This window comes from Otolemur garnettii, unplaced genomic scaffold (genome assembly GCF_000181295.1).
Source record: "Otolemur garnettii isolate 467f Iridium unplaced genomic scaffold, OtoGar3 scaffold00029, whole genome shotgun sequence".
NCBI lineage: Eukaryota > Metazoa > Chordata > Mammalia > Primates > Galagidae > Otolemur > Otolemur garnettii.
Genome location: NW_003852424.1, coordinates 1,220,005 through 1,247,133, shown reverse-complemented (window position 1 = coordinate 1,247,133; position 27,129 = coordinate 1,220,005). Strand labels below are relative to the sequence as shown.

The 27,129-nt window shown below is 47.4% G+C and overlaps 1 protein-coding gene across 1 annotated transcript in view; it reads left to right on the top strand.

The window, feature by feature from the left end:
• The window catches only part of LRRK1 (leucine rich repeat kinase 1), a 169,544-nt gene that overhangs the window by 128,842 nt on the left and 13,573 nt on the right, over window positions 1-27,129 (top strand). Inside the window, exons 12-24 of the mRNA XM_003788630.3 lie at window positions 2,231-2,360; window positions 2,868-2,980; window positions 3,390-3,604; window positions 5,830-5,994; window positions 6,532-6,704; window positions 7,742-7,862; window positions 8,111-8,270; window positions 9,422-9,698; window positions 17,227-17,398; window positions 19,772-19,935; window positions 21,097-21,236; window positions 22,823-23,072; window positions 26,400-26,566. Of these exons, the coding sequence (XP_003788678.1) occupies window positions 2,231-2,360; window positions 2,868-2,980; window positions 3,390-3,604; window positions 5,830-5,994; window positions 6,532-6,704; window positions 7,742-7,862; window positions 8,111-8,270; window positions 9,422-9,698; window positions 17,227-17,398; window positions 19,772-19,935; window positions 21,097-21,236; window positions 22,823-23,072; window positions 26,400-26,566 (2,247 nt within the window). The remainder of the gene's footprint in view (window positions 1-2,230; window positions 2,361-2,867; window positions 2,981-3,389; window positions 3,605-5,829; window positions 5,995-6,531; window positions 6,705-7,741; window positions 7,863-8,110; window positions 8,271-9,421; window positions 9,699-17,226; window positions 17,399-19,771; window positions 19,936-21,096; window positions 21,237-22,822; window positions 23,073-26,399; window positions 26,567-27,129) is intronic.

The following is a 27,129-nucleotide window of genomic DNA, read 5'->3' as shown; positions in this document are numbered from 1 at the left end:
AAAAAAAAAAAAAAAAAGAATTGTGTCTCTAGTTTAGAACCACAGAATCCTGTCTGGAACCGTGAAAAAGTGTACGAGGAGGTGGGCCCAGCACTCAGGGGCCCACCACTCCCTTATGAAACCGCCAAAGAAGAAAGTAAAAGGTACACACTTAAATGTGAGCAATAATAACATGTACCATACCAATGTCCTGGAAGATAACGTTGCTGGTGGCCCTCGGAAGCCTGTCTGGGGAGCTGGGTGAGGAGGCCATGCCCCCTGAAAGGTCCCCTGGGAGAGGTGGATCTATTATGGCTTTGGTAGATGAGAGTAGCCTTTTGATTTTTAAAATTTCATCTAGAAAGTTAAGGCCCACACCTGAGTGAAAAGAAGAGTGTTCCCTGCACATCCTCTAACTGAAAACGGTTGTTTTCCTTGGTAAGGAATTATCTATAAAAGACAATCTGTTTGCAGATGAATAGTAAAATTCCAAGTAGATTTACGTACATTCAAGTAGTCATATTTGTGCAGAAGCCTCATCCAAAAATAATGTGGATGACTATTTTTACGGTAAAATTCAGACAAGCAGAGTCATAAATAACTTATGAATAAATAATTACAGATCATAAATACCTTGAGCTGAGGCCTCCTCGGTCTGGTCTCCGTAAGTTTTAGATGCTGGGCCCAGAAGGGCTATACAGGTGTCACCTCTGTGTTTAGTAATAGCTCCTTATTCTACCTGTCTGTTCCTTAAAGAGGCTTAATAAACACCAAGGTGAAATTTAAAAATTAGAAAGTGCAGAGTCCAGGTGTTCTCTGGGAAGAAAATGAGCCTTTCTTATTTTTGATGTTTTTTCAGACTAATGAAATTATCCATTTTCATTAAAGATTTTAAAAAACCAACCTTTTTGAACACTTCTTTATGGCACAAGGTCTAATACAAAGCCATCTCTAGAAGGCTGTGTTGCACCTTTATTTCTACAGGGGCCCCTATGGTGAGTTCCATTCACATTGCAGCTATCTGGAAGCATTTTCCAGGCATTGCTTTTGGTGTTCCATTATCATCTCTCCCAGAATGTTCTCTGAGGCCAGGTTACCCCATTACCATTGATACTGCAGCCACATGTGTGGAGAGAAGCCAGACCCAAGGAGGGTAGTTGTGATCAAGGGCAACTAAGCATGGTTTCAGCCCCACAGAAGAATTCCAGCTTCTCAGTTTTCTATGTCTGGCAGGTAACCAGGTGAGGGGGGTTTGAGGCTGTCATTTTATCTTGAATTTTCTGAGCTCTAGGCATGCTGTCCCACCCACTCTCTCTGCCTTAGTAGAAAGGATAAAGGCATTTCAGAGTTCCTGCTGAAATCCAACCCTCTGATTCCCATCAGCTGCCTTCCAAGCTCTCACCCATGTTCTTTCACAACCCAAATGCTCTGGTGCCCGTGAAAACAGCAGATTTACTGTGATTTTCATGGTAATCTCATAATTAGCCTAATTAATGAAGTCACTTAAATACTAAAGAGTTGGCTGGTTTTTCAGAGAATGGCATCTTTGGAAGCATAAAAACTTAGCCCACAGTATTGTATTTAGCTAACTAGCCTTTTTTAATTAAAGAAATAATAGTTGTATATATATATTTTTTAATTCAAGTAGGACCAAAGAGCTCCAGATGAATCTTTAGTCCTCTAGTAATATACTCCTCCAAAGGCAACTATGGAATTTCATATGTCTCTGGGAACACTTGTGTTTATGTCTAACATACACGTTTAACCTATACACATACATATATACATGTACGGTGCATGTACATGTGTGTATATAACATGAATACGCTCATCACTAGGAATGTGCGTGTGTGTGTACATGTCTGCTGATGTCTTCTAGCACACAAATAACCCTTCTAGATACTTGGTTCCACACCCTGTCTTTCCAACTGACCAATAGCACTTGAGGTTCGCTTCACTTTGTAATAGTTGGATGTTATTCCATTACTCATTGGACCAACCCACTGTGGGTGGACATGTACATTGTCCTTTATTTTTGCTATCACAATGTGCTACTGAGCATCCTTTACTGCACATGTGTGCAAGGACGTCTGTAGAATTAGCATCACTAGGTCAATGGGATGAGCATTATTCTAACAGGTTTGACAAAATCCTTCAGGAGGATTATGCACCTGTCCATGTACTCACCTGGCCCCTAGGCTGTGATAACTCAGAGTTATTTATAACAGTATGCTTTGTCATTTATTTACAGCGTGTGTACTAGAATTTCCAGCCTTCCTAAGTGAGTCTTTGGAAGTCCTTTGTCTGAACGATAACCACCTCGATGGGGTCCCTCCCTCAGTTTGTTTGCTAAAGAATCTATCAGAGCTCTACTTGGGAAAGTGAGTACACAGTGAGTGGCTGACTGGCCCTGCTGGCCAGGAGGGCAGAATGCCCTCCCATAAACCAATAGGAACACAGGGACTGGGCGGAAAGAAGCCATGTATTTACCATGAAGCAGCAGTGGGATTTTCAGAACTAGGCTTGGTTGAGAAGGTAGGGGAGAGGAAGACAAGGGTAATATGCAGATACTTTTGCTGCTCTCCAGGTTATAATGAGGGGAATCTTTTCATAAGGGGAAGAGATAGGAAAGTTGGGGGAGGGGACCCACTTCTAAGCCATGGGGATTTGCAGAAGACAGAGCTGCCATTCCCACCATTGACTTCCCAGGGAGGAAGGCTTTGGAGTTATGTTCCAATGGAACATGATAAATCAGGGCCCAAGGTGGATAGGGCTTGGGGTGTAGGCGGTCAGTATCCCCTGCAGGCTACAGAGGCTGACAGAAGCCGTGTGTGTGTGTGTGTGTGTGTGTGTATGTGTTTTCTCATGGTGGGCCTGTGTGTCCTCAGCAACCCTGGCCTCCGAGAGCTCCCTCCTGAGCTAGGGCAGCTGGGCAACCTCTGGCAGCTGGACATTGAAGACCAGACCATCAGCAATGTGCCTGCAGAAATCAGAAAAGAAGGTAGAGGGCTTCCACAGCCATGTCCTCTAGCATCACCTCCTTGTTAAGACAACTCAAGTTCATTGTTAAGTTCTGGGAGTAGAAACAGCAGGTGACCCTTGGAGTCCAACTATCTGCTATATAATTGTCCCTAAAGCAATAGCTAGTCTGTGTCACCATATTGCGAATAACCACATGGTACCACTATCAGTGACCTCCCACGCAGCCAGGACTTCATCCTTCAGTTCTTGACTTCTAGACATCACTCTGAGGGTGACTAGCCAGACCCAGCAGTCTTCCTTTACTGTCCCCCATTAGAACATAGAAAACTCTCCTTTACAATGTGATTTTATTTCCTGAGTGAGGAGGGCCTGTCCCCATTGCTGTGTTAGCAGCAGCTTCTGCTCTTCCCCTTTATGACTCCATACAGGCCCCAAAGCCATGCTGTCCTACCTGCGTGCTCAGCTGCGGAAGGCAGAGAAGTGCAAGCAGATGAAGATGATTATCGTGGGTCCCCCACGCCAGGGCAAGTCCACCCTCCTGGAGATCTTACAGACCGGGCGGCCCCCCCAGGTGATGCATGAAGAGGTCACCATCAGGACCACCAAGTGGGAGCTCCAGAGGCCGGCTGGCTCAAGAGCCAAGGTCAAGAATGGTTGGCATGCTGAGTCCCTGTAGTGGAAGGGACGTTCCTTGGGCCCCTTCTACCTTTGCCCTAGAGAGCCCAGAATTTTCTCAGCCTGGTGTCTGAAGTCCAGGACATTTGCAGGGGCTGCTGTGTACTGTTCCAAACCAGACACCAAGATTAGTGAATCATTTCTTAACATCATCTTATAGTTTTCCTATTACAGTTAACTTGAGATTCTGGATCAGTGGTTCCTAACTCAGACCATCCATTAGGATCCCCTGGAGGAGCTTTTAAAGATAGTAATGCCAAGGCCTTACCACTCTCTGACCCCAAAGACTCAAATTCAAATGGTCAGGGGCAGGGGCCTCCAGGTGCTGCAAGCTAGCTACTGCTGAAGGCAGTGAAACACACCAGCATCTGCCCCCTGACAAGGAGGCTGAGAAAGCACCCTGGGAATTCATGCTTTGTCCTCCCTAATCCCTGCTTTCACCCTAAGTTCTGGAAAGTTGCATTTTTTAAGTCCCACTTGAAATGAATGTTTTGCTGAACCTATTAGCCATTCTGTTTTCTTCTTTTCTTTGAGAACAGAGTCTCACTTTGTCACCCTTGGTAGAGTCCTGTGGTGTCACAGCTCACAGCAACCTCAAACTCTTGGGCTCAAGCAATTCTCTTGCCTCAGCCTCCCAAGTAGCTGGGACTACAGTCGCTCACCACAACACCTGTTTTTAGAGACAGGGTCTCTCTCATGCTTAGGCTGGTCTCAAACCTGTGAGCTCAGGGCAATACCCACCTTGGCCTCCCAGAGTGCTAGGATTACAGGCGTAAGCCACCATGCCCGGCTTCATCCTGTTTTCCATTCAATGCCAGGAAAATGCAAATGAACATTTTCTTGCTCTTGAAACAGAGAAAAGGGCCTGTGGAATATTAGTGGTATCTCCAGGGCAGTCATCTCTTTCTCTGAGCATGAGTGATGATCACACACAGATAGCACCCATTCTTATCGGCTCAATTTGTATTTCTGCCACCATCTAGTTCCTTGGGGGTCCAAGGTGCAAAGAGGCTGTTGTACTGTGGAAAACTGAGGGGCCTTGAGGTCCAGATGTTGCATAATCTTCTCCAAAGCCCCCCAGCAAAGTGCCAGCTAGAGATAGGTTTTGCTGCTATCTTTCAGACAAAACCATTTTCCAAATCCAGTTTGAGAAATTAGGCATTTAAACGGAATGTGTATTCTAACATGGATTCAGAAGGTAGTCCTCTAGAGTCCTATCTGTTAGGGCCAGAACAATCACATACACTAATTAATACCAGGTCCACCCATCCAAGAACACCCCAGAAAGAAATCTGCATTCTCTAAAGTAATCCGAATCTTCTGCATTTTCTCCTGCCTGGCCTTTTTAACAATTACTCTCATATTCTTCCTTTAGCTGAGGCTGGAGGGTGAATTAGTACTTGTATTTTTCCTGTCCTTTGGCCTCCATTTCCTTCCTATCATGATGAAAACTCCCACCTTCTTTAGTGGAAGGATGACCACCTGATCGTGTGAATGCTGAACCTGCAACTCCCTGTGTGGCTGGCCTTTAGCCAGCTGAGAACAGCTGGTTGTTTGCGTCTTCATACAAAACCAGGTCAGCATGCTCTGTCTTGGAGGCCAAAATGCTGCATCACAGAAATGACTCCTTGCTACAGAAAAGTGCAGCCTTAGCTCCCCAGGCCAGACTCTTACCTCCTGTAACTAGAAACCATCGTTTACACAGCCGTGCGGGCAGCTGACAGCTCATCTTTTGTTTGGTTCCCATTATCAGGGGAGTTTCCAGTCATCCTTGGTGGTCACTGCCCTCTGACCTATACAAACTTGGAGGCCACTTCCTTGGTTTTGCCCTCCCACCCAGGGAGGGAGGCTAAGTTCAGTGTGAACAGTGATGTTGGAGGAGGGCGTCCTCCTGCAGGGCGCTTCTGAATGCTTGGCAGCCCACACAAAGTCAGTCCCATGCCACGCCTTCTAGCACCCATGCCCTTGCTCTGCTAGCAGTAGACAGAAGACCACCCTCAGGCCCCGAGACCCCTTCCCCCTGCCTAGATGACTAACTCCTGAGGGAGACAACAGGATGGCCTTAACTTTCTCACCCTCATTTTTTTTCAGGCCCCCAAGTATAGCTTTAAAAGTCATCAGTTACCTCCCTTAGGTTTACTAAAACTTAGGTCTCTAAAATGCCTCCCTGTTGCTGCCTTGTTGCTCAAGTAGGTTGACTCAGTGGAGTTCAACGTCTGGGACATCGGAGGCCCTGCCAGCATGGCCACTGTCAACCAGTGCTTCTTCACTGACAAGGCCCTATACGTGGTGGTCTGGAACCTGGCGTTAGGAGAGGAAGCGGTAGCCAGCCTCCAGTTCTGGCTGCTCAACATCGAGGTGAGGATGCCAGCCACCAGCTCTGTGGTCCTCGTCTCTCAGAGCGTCCTGGGGGGTGGGCTGCATCTCTGAAGCATCCTCTGTACTGAAGGGAAAATAGGAATGAAGTTAGGGAGGAGTGCTTTGCATGTTGAGGTGCTTTCACAGAGGCCCCCAGAATCATGCTGCTGCTTGGCTTTCATAGCAGAGCAACTTTAAGCGCTGTAGGTTGGTGGTACTCTTGTAATTTCCTTGTTTACCTTAAATGTAAGGATCCCTGCTCCCCTCCCAGGTATAAAAGTATTGTTCCCCTACCCCTGCCTCTAGTAGTGAATGTCATTTCTAAAGGATCAGAAATCCCTCCCTACAAGTCAAACTCAGTGACCCCTGCAAAGGAGGTCAAGGGTGCCTCAGACACCCCTTGGTACAAAGTGCCCTGGAGTGCATAGTGTGAGGCGTGTGGTGGCTACCTGTGGTGACAGGCCACGGCCAGAACACCTGCAAGGCTAGGCGGCTCTTTCCCGTCCCCCCACTCAGCCTCAGGGTTCCCTGTTGCAGGCCAAGGCACCAAACGCCGTGGTTCTGGTTGTGGGAACACACCTGGACTTAATCGAAGCCAAATTCCGAGTGGAGAGGATCGCGACGCTGCGTGCTTATGTGCTGGCGCTCTGCCGCTCCCCCTCGGGCTCCAGGGCCACCGGCTTCCCTGACATCACATTCAAGCACTTACAGTGAGTGTCCATAGCCTCTTGCTGCTCTTGTGCACATGTTACTGATTTGTCCATCCTTCCAGGATGCCAGATCTACCCACGGAGGGCTCATGGGGCTGGGGGTGGGCCCCTTCCCAGCCAAGGGTGGCAGCTCAGCCAGCTGAGCAGACCCTGCCCTGGAAGGGGTCAAGACCACTAGACAGCTTGGAGACGTCTACGGTGTGCCACCTCTCTGACACCCCTTCTCCTGCCCTCTGTGGCTGTGCTAAGAGTGCATGGCTTCCATGGGACTGGAAGAGTGAACTCAGGCACCTCACATCCCATTTGTTGATCAGTGATTAAGGACAAACCCTGGGGGGAAGGAAGACCTGGTCCTCATGTGGGATTCAAGTGGTCGTGACATTAACCATCAAGTCTGGGAAGAGTAGGGGTCAGGATGGGCCAGTGCCGGGGGTAGGGGTGGGGAACAGTTGCCCTGGGTTCACCTTGTGTCACTGGACTCTCACAACATCCCTGCAGGTTATAGGATTGTTGTGCCCACTTTATAGATGATGAAACTGAGGCTTGGCACGTGTTCCCTGGTAGGAATAAAATGCACTGTGCGTGGCTGCAGATGTACTGGTGGCTCTCAGATCCCCTCTGGGTGAAGTGCCACACAATTTGTATGGCACAGCTTGGCCTGGGAACATGTCAGCCTGGCTCAGAATGCAGAATGAGGCATTTGGAAATGCCTGGTGTTCCCCTGGGAAAATCCATGGGAGCTGGGAAAATAGAAGCACTGGCTCTGGGTCAGAACGCAGGTCCAACCTGCATGAGTCTCTTCCTTTTCAGTCCTCAGGGGGTCATATTGTACCTCTGTGCCTCATTTTCCTCCTCTGTGAAATGGGCTTGTTTGGGAAGACAGACTAAAGTAGCATATTGTGATGTGCCTGGCACAGTGCTTTGCACAAAGCGAGACCTCAGTCAACTTCTTATGAGTTCTTTAGACTTGGGGAAACAGAGACTGCAGTGCTTCTTCAGAGAGTGGAGCATAATCTCAGGTCTATTTGCACACACAGCGAAATTTCCTGTAAGAGCCTAGAAGGCCAGGAAGGGCTGCGGCAGCTGATTTTCCATGTCACGTGCAATATGAAGGATGTGGGCAGCACCATCGGCTGCCAGCGACTGGCAGGAAGGCTGGTGGGTACTCCACACATCCCATTAAAACCTGAGGGGCCTGCCTCTTTTGGGGGATCCCCTCTCACTACTGTGTTGTAAGGCTAGGCAGTGACAGGGAGGGTTGCAGGGATGGAGGACAGGGATTGGGGGTAAGGGAACATTCCACTTCCTCAGGCTTCAGGACTGGCCATGGGGGCTGGGCTGGGGCTGCCCAAGCTGGTAAGCATGCCTTGGCATCTGAGGGGCCCCTCTCCCCCACCTGTCCCCAGATCCCCAGGAGCTACCTGAGCCTGCAGGAGGCTGTGCTGGCGGAGCAGCAGTGGCGCAGTCAGGCTGATGACGTGCAATACCTGACAGACAAGCAGCTAGAACAGCTGGTGGAACAGACACCTGACAACGACATCAAGGACTATGAGGACCTGCAATCTGGTGGGCAGGGCGGGGTGGGGGTGATGGAACCCAGGTGGGCACCCAGTAGGCACAGGCATGAGGACCTCACAAGGCGTGGCAGAGGGCCAGAGCTCTAGGAAGGGTGGGGCAGGTTCTGTCTGTACTTGGTATCACCTGGCCCTCAGCACAACAGACTGATGAATTTTGAATGAGGGAACCAAAAACTCGGTCTGTACTCCTGCCTGCCTGCCTTCATCCCTTCTTTGCAGCCCTTCTGCACAAACAGCTACTCTGCGCCAGCTTGGTGTCAGCCACCAAGGATGGACAGATGAGCAAAATGGACTGCTCCTTGCCGCTAGGGCTGACAGCCCCATGGGGGAGACAGAAGTTAAAAAATGATGATCAGTTCTGTCTGCAGTTACATTCTACAGTTTCCCCACCACTGATAAGCAGTGCTAAACCATTACTCCCGGGGGAACACAGGGTGAGGCTCCTGCCAGCCTCTGATCACAGCATTTTCTTTAACTGATGGCTGCAGAGCCCTGCTTTATGTGCGTTTCTGCTTAAAGACACTATTAACTGCACATTGTTGATTTGTTAACATTGAACTCACAGCCAACAGCATCATACCTCATGCCTGAACAGCACATATCTCACACATATTTTCTCTGTAAAGTACATCAAAGCCACCTGGTGCTTAGAACACTTCAGCACTATGCTTGGAGCCATTTTAAACAGCAAATCCACCCACAAAAAGTACAAAAATTTTAAAAATGCAGTACTACCTAGACTGTGAAAAGATCCTTGTTTCCAGGATGAGAGCTGCACAACGGGGCAGAGCCTCCCCTCGTCTAACCTCAGCAAGGGACACACACATCGGGCCACTCAGATTTCCCTGCTCTGCGTGTGTCTTCTGGTGACCACAGGCACACCTGAAGTATTGATTTGGGGCTTGCACATAAATTTTAGCAAGTAGGCAAATAGAATCTGCAAATAATGAGGACAGACTTGTTCCCTGTGGTCATCAGCTTGGGACATTGCCGAGAGTGAGAAGGGGCTGCAGTGTCCAGGAGTGGGGTTTCCTCCTAGGAGAAATTTCTGACCTTCCCCCCGTCTTGGGAATAGAGACACTCCAGAGCCCCTTTCATTCCTCCATCTAACAATGTTTCTTCTCCCCATGCCTGGGGCAGCCATTGGCTTCCTCATAGAGACGGGCACCCTGCTCCACTTCCCCGACACCAGCCATGGCCTGAGGAACCTATACTTCATCGACCCCATCTGGTTGTCCGAGTGCCTGCAGAGGATCTTTACCATCAAGGGCTCCCGGTCAGTGGCCAAGAACGGGGTGATCCGAGCAGAGGACCTCAGGATGCTGTTGGTGGGGACGGGCTTTACACAGCAGACGGAAGAGCAGTACTTCCAGTTCTTGGCCAAGTTTGAGATTGCCCTGCCGGTTGCCAATGACAGGTAAGGGCATGCTCACTGGAAGAGGGGAAGGGGTACCGAGGGCTACTGATGGTCTGAAAAAGATTTCCAGGGATCTGTGCTGCCACTATCACCCACTCCCTCTTATGCCACAGGCTTCTCTTTTCAGGGAGTTGAAAGAAATCCACTTATTGAAAAGCTGTAGGAAAACATGCAAGGATGTCATTAAAAATAATTTGTGCCTTAATTGGTCAGTTATTTGGTAAGTAAAAATAGAGTGAGTGACAAGGCAGTCTAACATGACTAAATCATGGGAGCAACATTACCACCTGCTCCAAGGGTGGATGGGTGTCAGAGTCTGCATGGGGCAGCTTTTCCTCAAGTAGACACATTGTATACCATGGCTGATGGCTGCCTCCTTCTATGGATTTTTTCTGAGTCTGTAAGTTACCCAGGTTTCCCCCGTCCTAAACCACAAACAAAAACACGTCTCCCTCCTTCTCTTCCTCTTCCCCTTCTTCCCAGCACCTACTACTCCTTAACTGCCACCCTTTGACCAACTCCTCACAACTCTGTGCTGGTCACCAAGCCAAGTCCCTAGATCCTCCCCAGGCCTCAGTCCTCTGCTGAACCTGCCCCAAGTCATCAGACTTGGCCTCTAGGCATCCTTCTCTATGGTGATCCTGCCTCCCTTCTCTTCCACCTCCAGGGTTCTCAGTAAGCTCCCTCCTTTCCATGAGACATTGAGTCAGCTGCCTTGGTCCTCCATAGCCCAGAGAAAGAATGTCCAGATGTCCAGCCAGGACCACTCCAGAGCCTTAAGCCTGAGCATCCAAATTGCTACACCTGGGAAGCTGGCTTAGTGACCAGCACAGAGTGCCCAAGATCCACTCCCTCCCCTCCTCTGCTGTCTGGCCTCACTAGGCACCTTCCCTATACAGGCATGCTTAGGTGATGGCACTTCCAGGCTTAAAATTCCTCTCTGTACGTCAGAGACCCACTCTTCACCACACTCCTTCACCATCTGGCCCTGCCACCCCCGCAATGAGATAATTTTGTTGACTAAGTTCTATCACTCATAACCGCTTCTGCTTTTTAACTGACATAAGTTAGCCACTGACCAGGAGACCTTGATGTTAAATTTTACTTGTAGTAAAACATGCAAATTGCTAGTGTTTAAACAATGACTTCCGACAAATGCATACAACTGTGTTAGCAGCACCTGCAGTCAGATACAGAATATTCCTAGCCAGGTGCGGTGGCTTACACCTGAAATCCCAGCACTCTGAGAGGCCAAGATGAGAGGATCACTCAAGGCCAGGAGTTTGAGATCAGATCAGCCTAAGGAAGAGTGAGACCCTTCATCTCTACATAAAGTAGAAAAATTAGCCAGGCATCATGGTAGGCATCTGTTGTCCCAGCTACTTGGGAGGCTGAGGCACAAATATTGCTTAAGCCCAGGAGTTCAAGGCTACAGTGAGCTAGACTGAGGCTACAGCATTCTAATCCAGGCTGTAAGAGAGACTCTGTCTCAAGAAAAAGAAAGAAAAAAAGGTATAGAGTGCTCCCTTCACCCTAGAAGTTCACCCATACTCTCTGCCAGTCATTTCCAGTGCTTACTGACCATTACTGCACTGGTTTCTCTCACCAGAGCCACCAGTTCCCATGCAGTGTGGTCGCTAATTGTCTCCTCCCAGGACACACCATCCATCTGAGGTTCCTCCTTGCTGTGATGGTACCAGAAGTTCATTCTTTTTGTTGCTGTGTGGTAGTCCATTGTGCAGCTTTATCACAGTTCATTTGCCCACTCACCTGTTGGTAGACATTGAGTGGTTTCCAGCTTTGGGCTGTTATGAATAAAGCTGCTGTATAGAGCCTTCTATAGACATATGCTTTCATTTCTCTTTGGTAAATATTAGGAGTGGAATTGCTAAGTCATAGAGTGAGTATGTAAGTCTCATTTTTTTTTTTTTTGAGGCAGAGTCTCACTATGTCTGTAGACATAGAGTAGAGTGCTGTGGTATCACAGCTCACAGGCACCTCACACTCTTGGGCTTAAGTAGCCACGACTACAGGTGCTTACCACAACGCCCGGCTATTTTTTTGTTATAGTCGTCATTGTGGTTTGGCAGGCCCGGGGCGGGTTCGAACCTGCCAGCGCCAGTGCGTGTGGCCAGCACCCTAGCACCACAATGCCTGGCTATTTTTTTTCTTGTAGCTGTCATTGTTGTTTGGCAGGTCTGGGGCAGGTTCTAACCTGCCAGTCCTGATGTGTGTGTCCGACACCCTAGCCACTGAACTATGGGCACCAAGCCATGTAAGTCTAATTTTATAAAAAAATTAGCAAACAGTTCCCGTCAGAGATTGTACTCTCTAGTCACTCCTTTTCTCCCCAAAAGTTGTTGTCTGTAGGTCTTTTCTAACTTTAGCTATTCTGGTGGATGTGAAGTTGTATTTCACGGTGGTTTCACTTTGCGTTTCCTTCGTGGCTAACGAGGTTGAACACCTTTCATGAGGTCACTGGCCTCTTGTGAAGCATCTGTTCAAGTTTTATGCCTGTTTTATCATTAGAGTGTTTGCCTTGTTGGTACTTGTTTGTAGTTCTTTCTATCTCACAAATCGAAGTTCCTTCTCAGATACATGATTTTCTCTTCCTTTCATATTACTCTGCCTCCATGAGATCATGTTTTTTAGCTCCCACATATGAGGGAAAACATGCAGTATTTGTCTTTCTGTGCCTGGATTATTTCACTTAACACAATGACCTCCAGTTCCATCCATGTTGCTGCAGATGACAGCATTTCATTCTTTTGTATGACTTCTAAACGTATTCCATTGTGTGTAGATAACACATTTTCTTTATCCATTCATCCATTAACAGTTACATTGCTATCGTGAATAATGCTGTGGTAAATATGCAAATGCGGGTATCCCTTCGAAATACTGATGACTTTTCCTTTGGATAGACGCCCAATAGTGGGATCATATTGTAGGCCTACTTTTGCATTTTGTGAAGTCTCCATACTGTTTTTTATAGTGGCTGTACTAATTTATATTCCCACCAAAAGGGTTTCTTTTCTCTGCATCCACATCTACATCTATTATTTCTTGTCTTCTTAAAAATAGCTATTCTAACTGGGGCAAGATTGTGGTTTTGATTTATATTTCCCTAGTGATTAGTGATGTTGACTATTTTTTCAGATGCCCATTAGCTATTTGTCTTCTTTAGAAGAATATCTATTCATGTCCTTTGCCCATTTTGTAATGGCATTATTTGGGGGTTTTTTTGTTGTTGAGCAGTTTGAGTTCCTTGTATATTCCGGATATTATTCCTTTATCAGATGAATAGTTTGCAAATTTTTTCACACATTCAACAGGTTTTCATTTCACTCTTTTATTTTCTTTGTTGCACAGAAGCTTTTTGGTTTAATATAGTTCCATTTGTCTATTTTTGTTTTAGTTTTCTGTGCTTTTGAGATCCTAGCCATAAAATCTTTGCCTAGACTAATGTCCTAAAAGTGTTTGCTCTATGTTTTCTTCTAGTAGTTTTACAGTTTCAAGGCTTACATTTAAGTCTGTTATTGATCTTGAGTTGATTTTTATATATGGTAAGAGATAGGGATCCAGTTTTATTCTGCACATAGAAACATCATTTGTTGAAGAGGGTGCCCTTCCTTCTTGATGACTTTCTTGAAAATCAGTTGGCTATAATAAGTGGATTTATTTCTGGGTTCTCTATTCTGTTCTGTATCTATGTGCCTATTTTTATACCAATACACATATTGTTTTGGTTACTACAACCTTGTAATATACTTTGAAATCACATAGTATGATGCCTCAAGCTTTATTCTTTTTGTTCAGGATTGCTTTGGCTATTCAGGCTCTTTCTTGATTTCATACAAAGTTTAGGATTGTTTTTCTAGTTCTATGATAGATGACACTGGTATTTTGATAAGGATTACATTGAGTCTGTAGATTGCTTTGGGCAGTATGGTCATTTTGATAATATTAATTCTTCTGATCTGTAAATATGGAATATCTTTCCATTTATTTGTGTCCTCTTCAATTTCTTTCATCAGTATTTTATAGTTTTCCTTGCAGAGATCTTTCACCGCCTTGGTTTAATGTAGTCTGACATATTTAAAATTTTTAATAGCTGTTGTACATGGGATTGCCATCTTGATTTCTTTTTCAGCAGTTGTGTTATTGCTATCTAGAAACACTACTGATTTTGTACGTTGATTTTCTATCCTGCAACTTTACTGAATTCATTTATGAGTTCTACAAATTTTTTGGTGGAGTCTTTTGGTTTTTCTAAGATCATTCTATCTAAAAGAATGACAATTTGACTTCTTCTTTTCCAATTTGGATGCCTTTTAATCTTTCTTTTGCCTGATTGCTCTGGCTGGGACTTTCAGTACTATGTTGAATAGGAGTGGTGAAAGTGGCCATCCATGGCTAGGAGCCCATAGCTCAGTGGTTAGGGTGCTGGCTACATACACAGGGGCTGGTGGGCTCGAACCCAGCCCGGGCCTGGTAAAACAACAATGACAACTACAACAACAACAAAAATAGCCAGGTGTTGTGGCAGGCACCTATAGTCCCAGCTACTTGGGAAGCTAAGGCAAGAGGAAAAAAAAGAAAAAGAAAGTGGCCCTCCTTGTCGTATTCTAGTTCTAGAGGAAAGGATTTCAACTTTTCAACTTTTCATATAGTATGTTAGCTGTGGGTTTGTCTCATATGGCCTTTATTATTTTAAGGTATGTTCCTTCTGTATGTCATTTGAGAACTGAGAGTTTTTATCATGAAGGAATCTTGAATTGTATCAAACACGGTGTGTTTTACAAGGATTTGGATGTTTTAAGGCTCTGATTGCATATTGAGGAATTGCTTTTTTAAATGATGGGATGGGGAATATGTGGCCTTCTAGATCCTTAAATGCAGCCTTTTGACTGAATTTAAATTTTATAGAACAAATCCTTTTAATAAGTTTGGATTCAGTGCAGGGACTGCATTAAGGGATTAAGAAGGCTTCATGTGATCTCGGGGCTGTAGGTTCCTCAGCCCAAAGTAGCGTCTCACTGCTGCCTGAATTTGGATTGCCCAACTGTCCTGCCCTGCTCCAGGCAGGGGACCTCTGAGAACCCTTTTGCTCCTTTGAGAGCTGTTCCATTGTTCTCCTACAGCTTCTCTGCCCCTAGACCCCTCCACTTGTCACTTCTTTCTGTAAAATGAGGATAATACTATTATCTACAAATATAATTAGAGAATCCCTGCCAAGTACTTAGAGCAGTGTCTCTCATATGAAAGCTCTTCTACCTACCTGCAAGCTCTCAAGACATCAGGTATTAACTGTATTATTGCTGCTGCTGTTTCTTAGTGTTAAGTGCTCACAGCCCTGGTGTCTGGATCTATACAGAACCAGGAGTAGAGGAACATGTCTCAGATCAGCATGAGTTCCAGCTCTTCACACCATAAGCTTGTGTAAGGTCAGCTGAGTGGCTGTGATCTTGTGGTCTCTGAATCAACCCATATAAATGTATGTGCTATTCATTTAAAGTGTGATCTTTCACCTACAATCCATGAAACATTTCAGTCCTTTGGAAAATTAAGGATTGGTGAACCCCTTGAAAGTACACATTCCCTTCAGAACCTGTGTGCTTCTTTCAGGAAGAAAGTCCTATCTTTCAGCAGACGCCAAGAAGAGCTCTAGCCTCACCATCTGGGGTCGTCTGGGTGGGAACATGAGCCAGTATCTTGGTGGAGACCCTGAGCTCTGCTGGGCTTTTCATTGCTTTATGTTCATCAAACACATGAAGAATTCACCTCTTAAGACCTGTTTTGTTGACTCTCCTGCTCTTCTCCAAAACAGGCTTTCCCTACTGGTAATTGCCCTCAAACTCCTTGAGAGCTGGCTTCTGCAGCCAGAGTTTGACGCGCTCTCTCTCTCTCTTTTTTTTTTTTTTTTTGAGACAGAGTCTAACTTTGTTGCCCTTGGTAAAGTGCCATGGCATCACAGATCATAGCAACCTCCAGCAACAATGCCTGGCTATTTTATTGTTGCAGTTTGGCCGGGCCATTTCGAACCCGCCACCCTTAGTATATGGGGCTGGTGCCCTACTCACTGAACTACAGGCACCACCCTAGAGTTTGAATCTCTTGCTTTGCCATGCTGGCTTCTAAATCTTCTTTGACCTCAAAAGCATCATCGAGCACCTCTTCTGGGTGCTACCATGCTGCATGCTGATACACCTAGGGACAGAGAATGACTGCTCCCTCCTGGGCAGCACCAGTGTAAAAGGTCACTGAGTGAGATGTGGGTGGGAAAAGTAGGGAGAAACAGTGGCAGGCATGGAGGAGGGCCTCCTATTTGGCAGGGCGGATACTGAGCAGATAGAAAAGCAAGGAATTTTCAGAATGTGAGGGAATAAAGTAGGACACTGTGATGAAGAAGCCTGGAGCAGGAGAGAGGCATCTGGCCAGGTGGTCAGGAATGTCCTTTCACCCAAGATCTGGAATGGCCAGAAAGGACCTAGTGTTTCACCACCTGGACCAGCAAGGTCATTTGCGTAGCCCCTGTCCACCTTTCACCAACTTGCCAGGACAGTAGCCTTTCTGTCCCATGTGTGCCGATGTGACAGTATACCAGTCAGAACTGGGATATGCCTCTGTGTGCTTGGCCCACTAAGCTGTCATTGACTTTTCCTTATATAACATATTAGGGAGTCTCTTCCAGGAAGTTCTAAAGACGTTTATTGGAACAAAACAGATTTATTAAGAGGATTAGGAGGGCTGAAGGTAAAGCCATTGTTGAGAAAAGAAGCCAGCATCTGCACACCCCAGGACCCACCCTGTGCCTGTCCACTGCTGGCCCAGAAACCCCACAGCACATGGACAGTGCTGGTTTTCCAATACACTTTTAGAGGGACCTCCCAGGCTTCAGCTGTTTTAAAATGACAACAGATGTGACTGCCTGCCTGACACAGTGATGCAGCATTTTTATGAGGACCAAGAGCATTCTCATAAAATATACCTCTTTTATGCAAAACAGCCTCATTCTAAATTTTAAGGCAATTGTGTTGTCTCAACTGGCCAAGAACAATAAATAGCTTCGAAGGCCAAAAACATTACTCTGACCCCAATTTCTGCATTGTCCTTGGAACTGTGCAGCTGTATTTGTTTTTCCTTCAAAGTGAATGTTAAGTGATTCCCCAACCGCAGCCCAGCTTACATAGCATCTACTCCGATTTGCTGCCTCTGACATTTTTGGGACCGCAGATGTTTTCATGTCCAGCTTTAGCATTATTCTAGTCTCTAACTTGGAAACCTTGCTAGGTATATTCACTTTATTCATCTTTGAAGATGGATATATTCAATATTTCTTTATTTTCAATATATAAACCATCCTTCTCTTTCTAAAAATAGAATTCCAAAGGCCCTGGGAGACAGGAACCCTGATGGCCTAAACTGTTCCCAAAAGGCCTGCCCCCTGGCCAGACCATCTGCTGGGCTGGGCCCTATGGTGGGATTTGGGCACAGTATTCACTAGTCTTCCCTTGATATGTTTTAGCTACCTCCTGCCACATCTCCTTCCATCCAAACCTGGTCTGGACACCCACGGCATGCGGCACCCTGCAGCCAACACCATTCAGAGGGTGTTTAAGATGAGTTTCGTTCCTGTCGGCTTCTGGCAAAGGTTTATAGCACGGATGCTGATCAGCTTGGCAGAGATGGACCTGCAGGTAGGGGCAGTTCCCTTGGAAGAGGGTGCATGGGAGGCCCCAGTGAGACCCTTCTCCCAAAGCGATGTCACTGATAGACAGGAGGCAGGCATGGCACGGGCTGCTGGTGGACCCATTTGAACCCTCTGTGAACACCAAATCAGCACCCACCTGGCTTAAACAGACACTCTGTTTTAGAGCAGTGGTTCTAAATATTAGCCTGCCTCAGAATCTCTCGGAGAGTCTTTGATGACACAGATGGCTGGGCCCACCCCAGAGGTTCTGATTCAGTCAGTGTGGACTGAGGCCAAGAATCTGCATCTCTAACCACTCCCCAGGTGATGCCACTGGGCCAGTGACAATGCTGGGAGAATGATGACTTCAGAGGGTGGTTTTGCCATCCTGGCTGGATGTTAGACTCACCTGGGAGGGACTCTAATGGACGCAGTCTACACCCCAGACCAATCAAATCAGAAATTTGGGGTGTGGAACCAGTGCTGGTATTTTTAAGTCTCCTAGATGATCCCGCTGTGCAGGCAGTGGGAGAACCATGTATAGAACTTTGGGTGAGTCTGTTAACAATGAAGACCCAGCCTAAAGAGTTACGGAAAGGAGTGCCAGCTGTCAATCAGCACTGATTTCCATGTAAGACACTGATATGGAGGCAATGTTAGCCTAGAGCAGTGCTTCTCAAAGGAGGGTTCCTAAACCAGCAAAATCAGCTTCACCTAGAAATAGGTGAGAAGGCAGATGCTCGGGCCTCACCCCAAACCTACTGCCTCACAAACTTGCAAACTCAGGGTGGAACTCAGCACTGTTTTTCACAAGCCTTCCGGAGGATTCTCATGCGCTCTACAGTTTGTGAACCCCTGGCATAAACCCTGACTATTGTATCCCTGACATAACTAAACTCTGTATGAGTTTACTTTTGCCACATGCTAATTACAAAGGCCTTATTGAATTAAAACTTCTTGGCTAAATAAAAATGTTCTTTGATCCTCCCATTTTACTGAAATGGTAAGAAAAATAAATGTAAGAGACTGAAAAGAAATCAATCATAGCAGTTGTGGCCTATGTTGGCAAGGAGGAAGTTTGTTTATAAGGCCCAGAGGGGGAACTGATGGAGGAGAGGGCACAGGTGCTGGCTCTCCTGGGTTCTGAGTCCATCCCTCTTTCCTCCCTTTGAACTCTGCCTCCTACCACTTTCTAAGTGGGAAGGTCACAGAGCACCAGTGTCGTGGGAGGCAAGCTCACAAGTGGGGACCAGCTGGGCAGCAGCATCCCTCCCTGAAAATTAGGACATAAAACCTATTGCGATTCAGATGGGTGACAAGGGAAAGGGAGAATTCAGTCTCAGCACTAATCAAAGGCATGCAAATTCAGGCAGCAGTGAGTTGCCACTTTGGGCCAAGGAACCTGCGACCCCAAGACCACACATAGCCTTCTCAGTCCCCAAATGCATTCCCTGGACGGAATCCAAACTTAATAAAAGGATTTGTTCTGTAAAATTTAAATTCAGTCAAAAGGCCACACTGAAGGGCCTCAAAAGGCCACATATGACCCCAAAGCCACAGGTTCCCGATTCCATCATTTTGTAAAGCAATTTCTTGATATTCAATCAGAGCCTTAAAACATCCAAATCTGGGCAGCACCTGTGACTCAAAGGAGTAGGGCACTGGCCCCATATGCTGGAGGTGGCGGGGTCAAAACCAACCCTGGCTAAAAACTGCCAAAAAAAAAAAAAAAAAAAATCAGAATCCTTTGTCTCAGCAATCCTATTGCTAAATACCTGAACTAAGAAAATTATTTGAAATCAGAGAATATTTTGTGCTTATTTACAGAAAGTTACCTGGTATTTCTAAACATCCAGGAGAAGGCCATTGTCTCAGGAACTTTCTATACTTAATAGAATATTAAGCTTCAGAGAAATTTCTCTTTGGAGAAATTTAATAGCATTTTTAATAGCATAGGAAAAGTGAAGTTTTTAAAAGTATACACAATTAGAAATATGGCTTCAGCTTTTCTTTACACATATGTATAGATGGGGAAAAAAACCAGGAACAACATACAAAGTATGCCAAAATCTTAATGATCCCTCTCCTTGGTGTTAAATTGGTGTTTTATTTTCTCTGTATTTTTCATGTTTTCTAGCATGTATTTTTGCTTGTAACATAGGGAAGGGAAAAATTTTTAAAAGAAAAGCCTATTTTTAGTTCTTTGGAAAAGATGTCGCATAATGTAGCATTTAACTCAGCAGCGAGTATAGCCAGGGAGCAGGGGTGGGAAGGCAGTAGTCATTTATAAAATGGGACCTGGCCAGGCCTCTTTAGAGCTCTGCTCGGGGCCCCGAGGAGCCTGGAATACTTAAGCAGGCTTTTTTTCTCTGTCTTTCAGCTTTTTGAAAACAAGAAGAATACTAAAAGCAGGAACAGGAAAGTTACCATTTACAGTTTTACAGGAAACCAGAGAAATCGCTGTAGTACATTCAGAGTGAAAAGAAATCAGACCATCTATTGGCAGGAAGGGCTCCTGGTTACTTTTGACGGGGGCTACCTCAGGTAGGAACCCATCTGCCTGGGTGAGTGATTCCAGGGGCCACCTCCATAGGATGCCTCCCCCCCTTAGAGTCCAGAATTCTTCTGAGAGCCACTTGTCATGGTGGCTGCCCAGAAATGCAGGACTTTCCTATGAAGTGAGCGTCCCAGAGGAAGTTCCCATCTCCTCTCCCTCCTATGCTTACCTTGCAGGACAGGAAAGATGAGGACAGATGAGGTGAACAAAGGTCGGGACCCGAGGGAAATGGGTCATCTCTGAGTTCAGGAGGGGCCCCTCAGGCACCTCCCATGGTCACTTAGGTGGGCCCTGGAGGGATTGTGCAGCCATGCAACACCTCCTTGTTTTGAGAGAAGAAGGGGTGGGGGGTGTTCAGGCTCCCAGGCCCCTATCTCCCACTGCTATGTAATCAGATCTCTAACTCAGCTCTCTGTTCCCTTTTATTTTTGTTTTACGAGAGAGAGAGACATAAAGTCAGCTCAACAGATTTCATGAATGATAAACACCTAAGACTGTTTTAATATTCGCAATGAATTTTGTTTTTTGAGATAGAGTCTCAAGCCTTGGGGTGACATGGCCTAACAGCTCACAGCAACCTCAAACTCTCGGGCTTAAGCAATTCTCTTGCCTCAGCTGCCCAAGTAGCTGGGACTACAAGGTGCCCACCACAACGCCTGGCTATTTTTGTTGTTGTTGTTGTTAATTGCAGTTGCCATTGTTGTTTTAGCTGGCCGGGGCCAGGTTTAAACCCGCCAGCCTCGGCGTATGTGGCTGGCACCCTACCCACTGAGCTACGGGCGCCACCTCACAATGAATTTTTAAAAATATTCTTCAGCTCTATGAGAAGAGAAGAGGGAAATGAGGAAGGTTACTCTCTGGAAGGCCTGATTTAGGTCACTCTTGGGGCCTGGGGCTCCCATGTAAATGTTTTCACTTAAAGCCACAGTTGCTGCTTGACAGATGAGAACAGAGGGGTTTGGAGACACAAAGGGATCCCTGAGGGCCACACCTGAGGGTCAGATCCTAGCCTGAACTCCCCTTACTGCAGAGCATCCCTCGTGTCCCCTCACCATGCTGGGGGACAGGCACAGGGGAGACAGGGAGGTCATCCCCCTCATGCTCCCTGACCCCAGCCGGCCCACCACATGCTGCTTTCTGCATTGCAGTGTGGAATCATCTGACGTGAACTGGAAAAAGAAAAAAAGCGGAGGCATAAAAATCATTTGCCAGTCAGAAATGAGGGACTTCTCAGCAATGGCTTTTATCACGGACCACATCAATTCCTTGATTGATCAGTGGTTTCCTGGTAAGAGAACATCCTGGAACTAAGCTTTTATTCATGCTAATATCACTTTAGGAATCAGGTGGTAGGCTACTTCTTTGGTGGAAGAGAAGTCCCACTGGGGTTTCAACCCAAGAAAACCGGGGGAGAAGGATCTTCACAGCTCTTTGCTGGGTGTCCTGGCCCCAGGGGAGTCCAACTCTGGGCATGGGCAGGAAGTGCTGTGGGAAAGACATGGGCTTGAACCCCACAGAGAGTGTGCCAGGGCTTGGCAGGTGCTTACACCCAGTGTATGGGCAGAAAGGTGACCAGGCGTGGTCCTAGGAGACGCTCAGTGTGAGCCTCATGGTGTCTGTTTACACAGTTAGGGCAGTGTAGCTGAAGTTTGCGGGGGGAGTCTGCAGATGGAGAATTATCTTTGTACCGGGTTGGGGAGGAAGGGGAGCTGCAGCTGCCAGGAGGCCTTGTTATCCTTCCCTGCCACCCCACCCTACCCATCCCAGCAATGATCAGTTTGCCCACACAGTACTCCTTGGATCAGTTTCTGCATTGCAGTTCACCCAAAGAAAATACCTTTTGAAGTGAAGTTGCTGAGGTCCCCGGGTTGTTTTGCTGCTGGGCTGGAGGCAGCCCCCCAGAGCAGCCTGTAGGGAAGAGGCTGTCTGGGGCTAAATGAGTCAGGCAGCTGTGGGGAGGAGGCTGCCCAGGGAGCCCTTGGCCCCTAAAGGCTGGAGGCCAAGCCAACAGAGAGCAGGTGTGGAATCCCAGCACCTCCCACCTGAAAGCTTAGGTGAAGGCCATCCAGTGTGTGAGTTGGAGGGGGGACCCCAGGCCTATATGAACCCTTCTGGGTACTTTGTGGATCCTCACCAAATGTTTCCCCATGTAGCAGAATGGGCAGTTTGACCTGTGAGAGAGAAAGGACTCTGCTGAGCCTCCCCTGAGCCTCTCCCAGCAGGAGGCCTAACACACAGGACTACAGATGTCAGATGTGCCCAGAATGTTCTAGGCATCCACCTCCTATCCTGCACAAAACAGGCTGCTGGCCTGCCCTGAGGTACCTCCACAGGGTGCCTTGGAGGGTGTCTCTCTGCTCCTCCCATCAGAGGTGTGCAGGGGAGCCCATGCCCAGTGACTGGGTTTGTCTGTCATAATTTGTACTCATCTCCCCCCTCCCACCCCCCCGCATACTCTTCATAGTAATCACAAGCCTTATGTTTCTAATTTTAAGACTGTCCCCTTATGCACCAGCTGTGGTTGAGTTGTTGGACTGTAGCTCAGACCCAGCCTATAGTGACTTATGGGGGCCCAGCCAGGCAGAGGGGAGCCCCACCCTCCTCTCACTCCTGTCTGCCAGGCTACTCAGGGTCCAGACATTTAAGCGAGTCTCAGGCCACCCCCTAGTCCCCACCTGAATCCTCCCTGTGCGCATCTGGTAATCATGCTCTCCCAAAAAGCACCCAAGCAATGTGGTGCCCAACTTCAGCCCTTCCCTCGGGAGCAGGAGAGGGTAGGAGGCCCCCTGCAGTGAAGACCCACCCAGGCTGGGGTCATGGGGACCACTTGCTGCTGCTGCCTTGTGAGCTGTCTTCTGCTCCATCGCCATTTAGCTCTGACAGCCACAGAGAGTGATGGGACCCCACTCATGGAGCAGTATGTGCCCTGCCCAGTCTGCGAGACATCCTGGGCCCAGCATGGGGACCTTGGTGAGAGATCAGAGGACGTGCAGTATTTCGACATGGAAGACTGCGTGCTGACAGCCATTGAGCGAGACTTCATCTCCTGCCCCAGACACCCCGACCTCCCTGTGCCACTCCAGGAGCTGGTCCCTGAGCTATTCATGACTGACTTCCCGGCCAGGTATGCTCCAGCCATCCCCCACATGCAGGAAATAAGGTTGGAGGATACTTCTAGTGGGGCAACTGCTCAGGGATCCCCAATCAGACCAGTACCATGCTGTAAGGCGGAGCAGCCTCCAGGCTAGAAGCCACTCCAGCCATTGCCCCCCAACCAAATCTCAACCTGACTTTCAGGTCTCCATCCTAGGCTACCTAAAGGGAACAGGCTGTCAGCTTTGCATTTTAGAGACCTCAGCAGACCCTACTAGGCAAAGCAGGTTGCAGGTGAATCTATCCTCTGGGTCATTCAGGAGGGAGACTATTCCTGAACCTAAAGCTGAGCATTTGGACCCCCAAGATCTATTCTTATCGCTGATTCTACCTATGCTAACTATGGAAAGAATGCTGGAGCAAATAGGAACTATTTTGTGGGCCTGTGCAACAGAAAATGGTCACACAGTACAGAATAAAATCTCCTCTAATCATTGGAAACCAGAAGCTATGATTTCGTCTCCCTGGAGACAATTTGACCCAGGTGCTCTCCAACTTTTTTGGAGCAGTGAAGTCCTATTGTGTTTTTATTGTGTACTAGTATCTGGTTTCTTAAAAAAAAAAAAAAAATTAAACTGAGGGGAAGGGATTCTTATCTTTGTATTCTTATATTTGCATTCTCATTTTTCTAAATTCCTCCAAATAGATATGGAGTGCTCTGTGATATTGCCAAACTGGGGTTCCAAAGTCTGCCTCTAGACAAATCTATTAAATTAAGAAAATGCTTCCTACATAGGGTGATTTCTCTTCATGGTGCAATATCCCCAGTTCTCTCATCAGGGGAAATGTCAGACAGCACTCTTCAATAGAGTGACTTCCCCTCATCTGAGATCTTTTAACATGAGGGTTCTCAGTTCTGAGACCACATGCAGGTGGGGTAGGGGGTATATGAGGTAGATTTTGGGAGGGTTGTCCAATTAAGTACCTCTAAATTTTTAGAATTTTCATGTATTTGCTAAAGCTGGCTACCTTTTATGTCTCAGCCTAGAGACCTCAACTGAACCTGGGCTGTGGAATTTACCTTATGAGATTTGCAAAGCCAAATTAGACTATGCCTGCTGGTTTGGATCTGATCTCAGCCCATAGCTTGGTTCCTTTTTTTTTTTTCCTGAGATTCATTAAGTGTACAAAGAATTAGGTTACACTGATTGCATTCGTTAAATAAAGTCCCTCTTATAATTGTGTCCCACCCCCAAAAGTTGTGCCGTACACCATGACCCTCCATCCCCCTCCTGCCTCCTGTCTCCCCACTTGCTCATTCCCCTACCACCTCCCTTGTACTAGCTCATCTACTGCCTTTACATTAGACATTGGATTCTTGCAGAGAATATGTTTCTCCTCCATCCAGGTTAATACAAAAGATTTAAAGTCGCCAACTTTTTTAATGGCTGAATAGTATTCCATGGTATACATACACTATAGCTTATTAATCCATTCCTGAGTTAGTGGGCATTGAGGCTGTTTCCACATTTTGACAATTATAAATTGAGCTGTGATAAACTGTCTAGTGCAAACGTCCTCATGATAAAAGGATTTTTTTTCTTCTGAGTAGATGCCTAGTAATGGGATTGCAGGATCAAATGGGAGGTCTAATTTGAGTTCTCTAAGGATTCTCCATACTTCCTTCTAAAAAAGTTGTATTAATTTGCAGTCCCACCAGCAGTGTAAAAGTGTTCCCTTCTCTCCAAATCCACACCAGCATCTGCAGCTTTGAGACTTTCTGATGTGGGCCATTCTCATTGGGGTTAGGTGATATCTCAGGGTGGTTTTGATTTGCATTTCTCTGATGATTAGGGACAATGAGCATTTTTTCATTGTCCCTAATGTTTGTTAGCCATTCGTCTGTCTTCTTTAGAGAAGGTTCTATTCATCTGTCTTGCCCAGTGATATATGGGATTGTTGGGTCTTTTTAAATGAAGTTACCTGACAGGCAGTTGAAAAGCTCAATGACCTGTACAGGATTCACTGTCCAGGGGAGGCACTCTGACCTTCAGCTGAGGCCCAGGTACTGCCACAAAGTATCACATTCCCCTGGCTTAGAGTTTGACAGGCAGAGGGACCTGGCATCCCCTAGAGCCCTGCCCTATGGAGTCCCGGAGTCCCAACAGAAAGCCCAGAGGGATACCCAGAGATCCCATTGCCCATGTGCCTGTCTTCGTGGGCTCCTGTTTGCCCACACTTCCTGAGCAGGTGGTTTTGTGGACACGGATAACAGCCCTGGCCTGTCCTTTGGGCTGCTCTAGTCAGGGCTTCAGGGCTAAGTTGAGCTACACAGTTTGCATAGCTACAGAACCCAGTCCTGAGAGGAAACAGCTGGGAAACAGAGGCAGCTGTGGGGCTGGTCGCAGGTAGGTCTGGGAGGGCCAAGGCAGAGGCTCTGCCTTTGCCTGGAGGGCAAGGAACCCAGAGGGACTCAGCAGAGCAGGGAGGGCCTGCAGGAGGGTTCTGGGCTGACTTTTCCTCCTCTGCATGCCATGCTCTGCCTTTTCTTTACACTGTTTCTGAAGGAAAGGAGGAATCTCGAGGAATTAGGGGCACAGTTAGAGGTTTGGTCCCTGGTGAGGGCCCAAAGATGGTTGGAGAGTGAGGGATGTCCACTACAACTGAGCCTTGCCTGCCGGCCCCAGGAGCCTCATGGAGAACCTACAATGCTATCGCTTCTGGCCCGGCCTCCCTCCATACTGCCCATAAGGCTCTAGGCCTCTCTCTGGGCCTGTGCGGGCCTGGGCTTTTTAGACTCTAAAACCCACAGGTCCAAGGGGTCTGCAGAGAAGACTGAGGGGTCTAGGAGCAATATGTAGCATTTCCAAAAGCCCAAAAGAAATCTCCCTTTTACCTAGGATTCAAACACACACAGCAGCCAGGTGGCCTAAACCCTCTCCCTTACATGAAATCCCAGGCACAGATTGAGGAGAAGCTCTGTGGCACTGTATACAATATTTGCTTAGTAAAAGTAAGGCAAGAAACAACTAACCTGATAGTAAATAAATTCAGTTTGTGCATTCAAAGCATATAATCTTTTGGAGGAAAGCACCCAGAGGGCCCCTTTTTCTGTACCCAGCACTTTTAGAGTCTCTGCCCCATGCCAATCATCAGCAGTACCTCTGAGGCTTATTATCATAAGCCCACTTTACAGAGGAGGAGACTGAGGCTTGGCAAGGCTGCATCACCTGCCCTAGTGTGACCCCTGGCAAGCAGAGGGCCAGGGTTAGCCCAGACCCATTCAGCCTCAGATAAACCACAAACCTCTTCAGAGAGCCAAGAGGTGTGGGCTGACCCTGGCTTGCCTGTGCCACAGGCTTTTCCTGGAGAACAGCAGGCTGGAGCACAGTGAGGATGAGGGCAGCATCCTGGGCCAAGGCGGGAGTGGCACCGTCATCTACCACGCTCGGTACCAGGGCCAGCCTGTTGCTGTGAAGCGATTCCAGATCAAGAAATTCAAGAACTTCGCCAATGCCCCAGCAGGTAAGTGGGTCCCACTCTGGCATCCACGTGCTTCCTCTGTCCAAGCTCTGTACCATATGTGGAGTAGGAGGGGAGGAGGGTGGCAAGGCCAGTGTGGGTCCCAGGGAAGCCCTCTGCTTCGTGCCTGGCAGCTTGTGGGCCAGGCTGAGCAAGGCTTAGAAGTTGCTCTTTGAGATGACCCTCTGGCCTAACCTGAGCCCCTAAGAGCAGGGACAACTCTGACCTGGCTGCGTGTGTCCAGCACAGCATTAACCCGACCCCAGGTGGACCTGCCACAGCCTAGGAAGGTAGGTTCTTCCTCACCACCATCCACCCCGACAAAGGAAGGAGCTCTGTAGGAGACGCCAACATCTGAGCAAGATGATCTGCAGCTGAGGCGTGGACCTCAGGCCATTCCTCCACAGGAGTTCCTTGTGGGAGGAGCCCGTGCCCTCAGCAGTAGTCATTGTTAATTACTCCCCTCACCTGTGTCATTCCCTTTCAATAAAAGGCTGATGCCGAGATTGCTGGGGCTACCTGGAAAGTGAGGGCTAGCCCGCCTTCCAGAAGCTTGTACTTCTTTT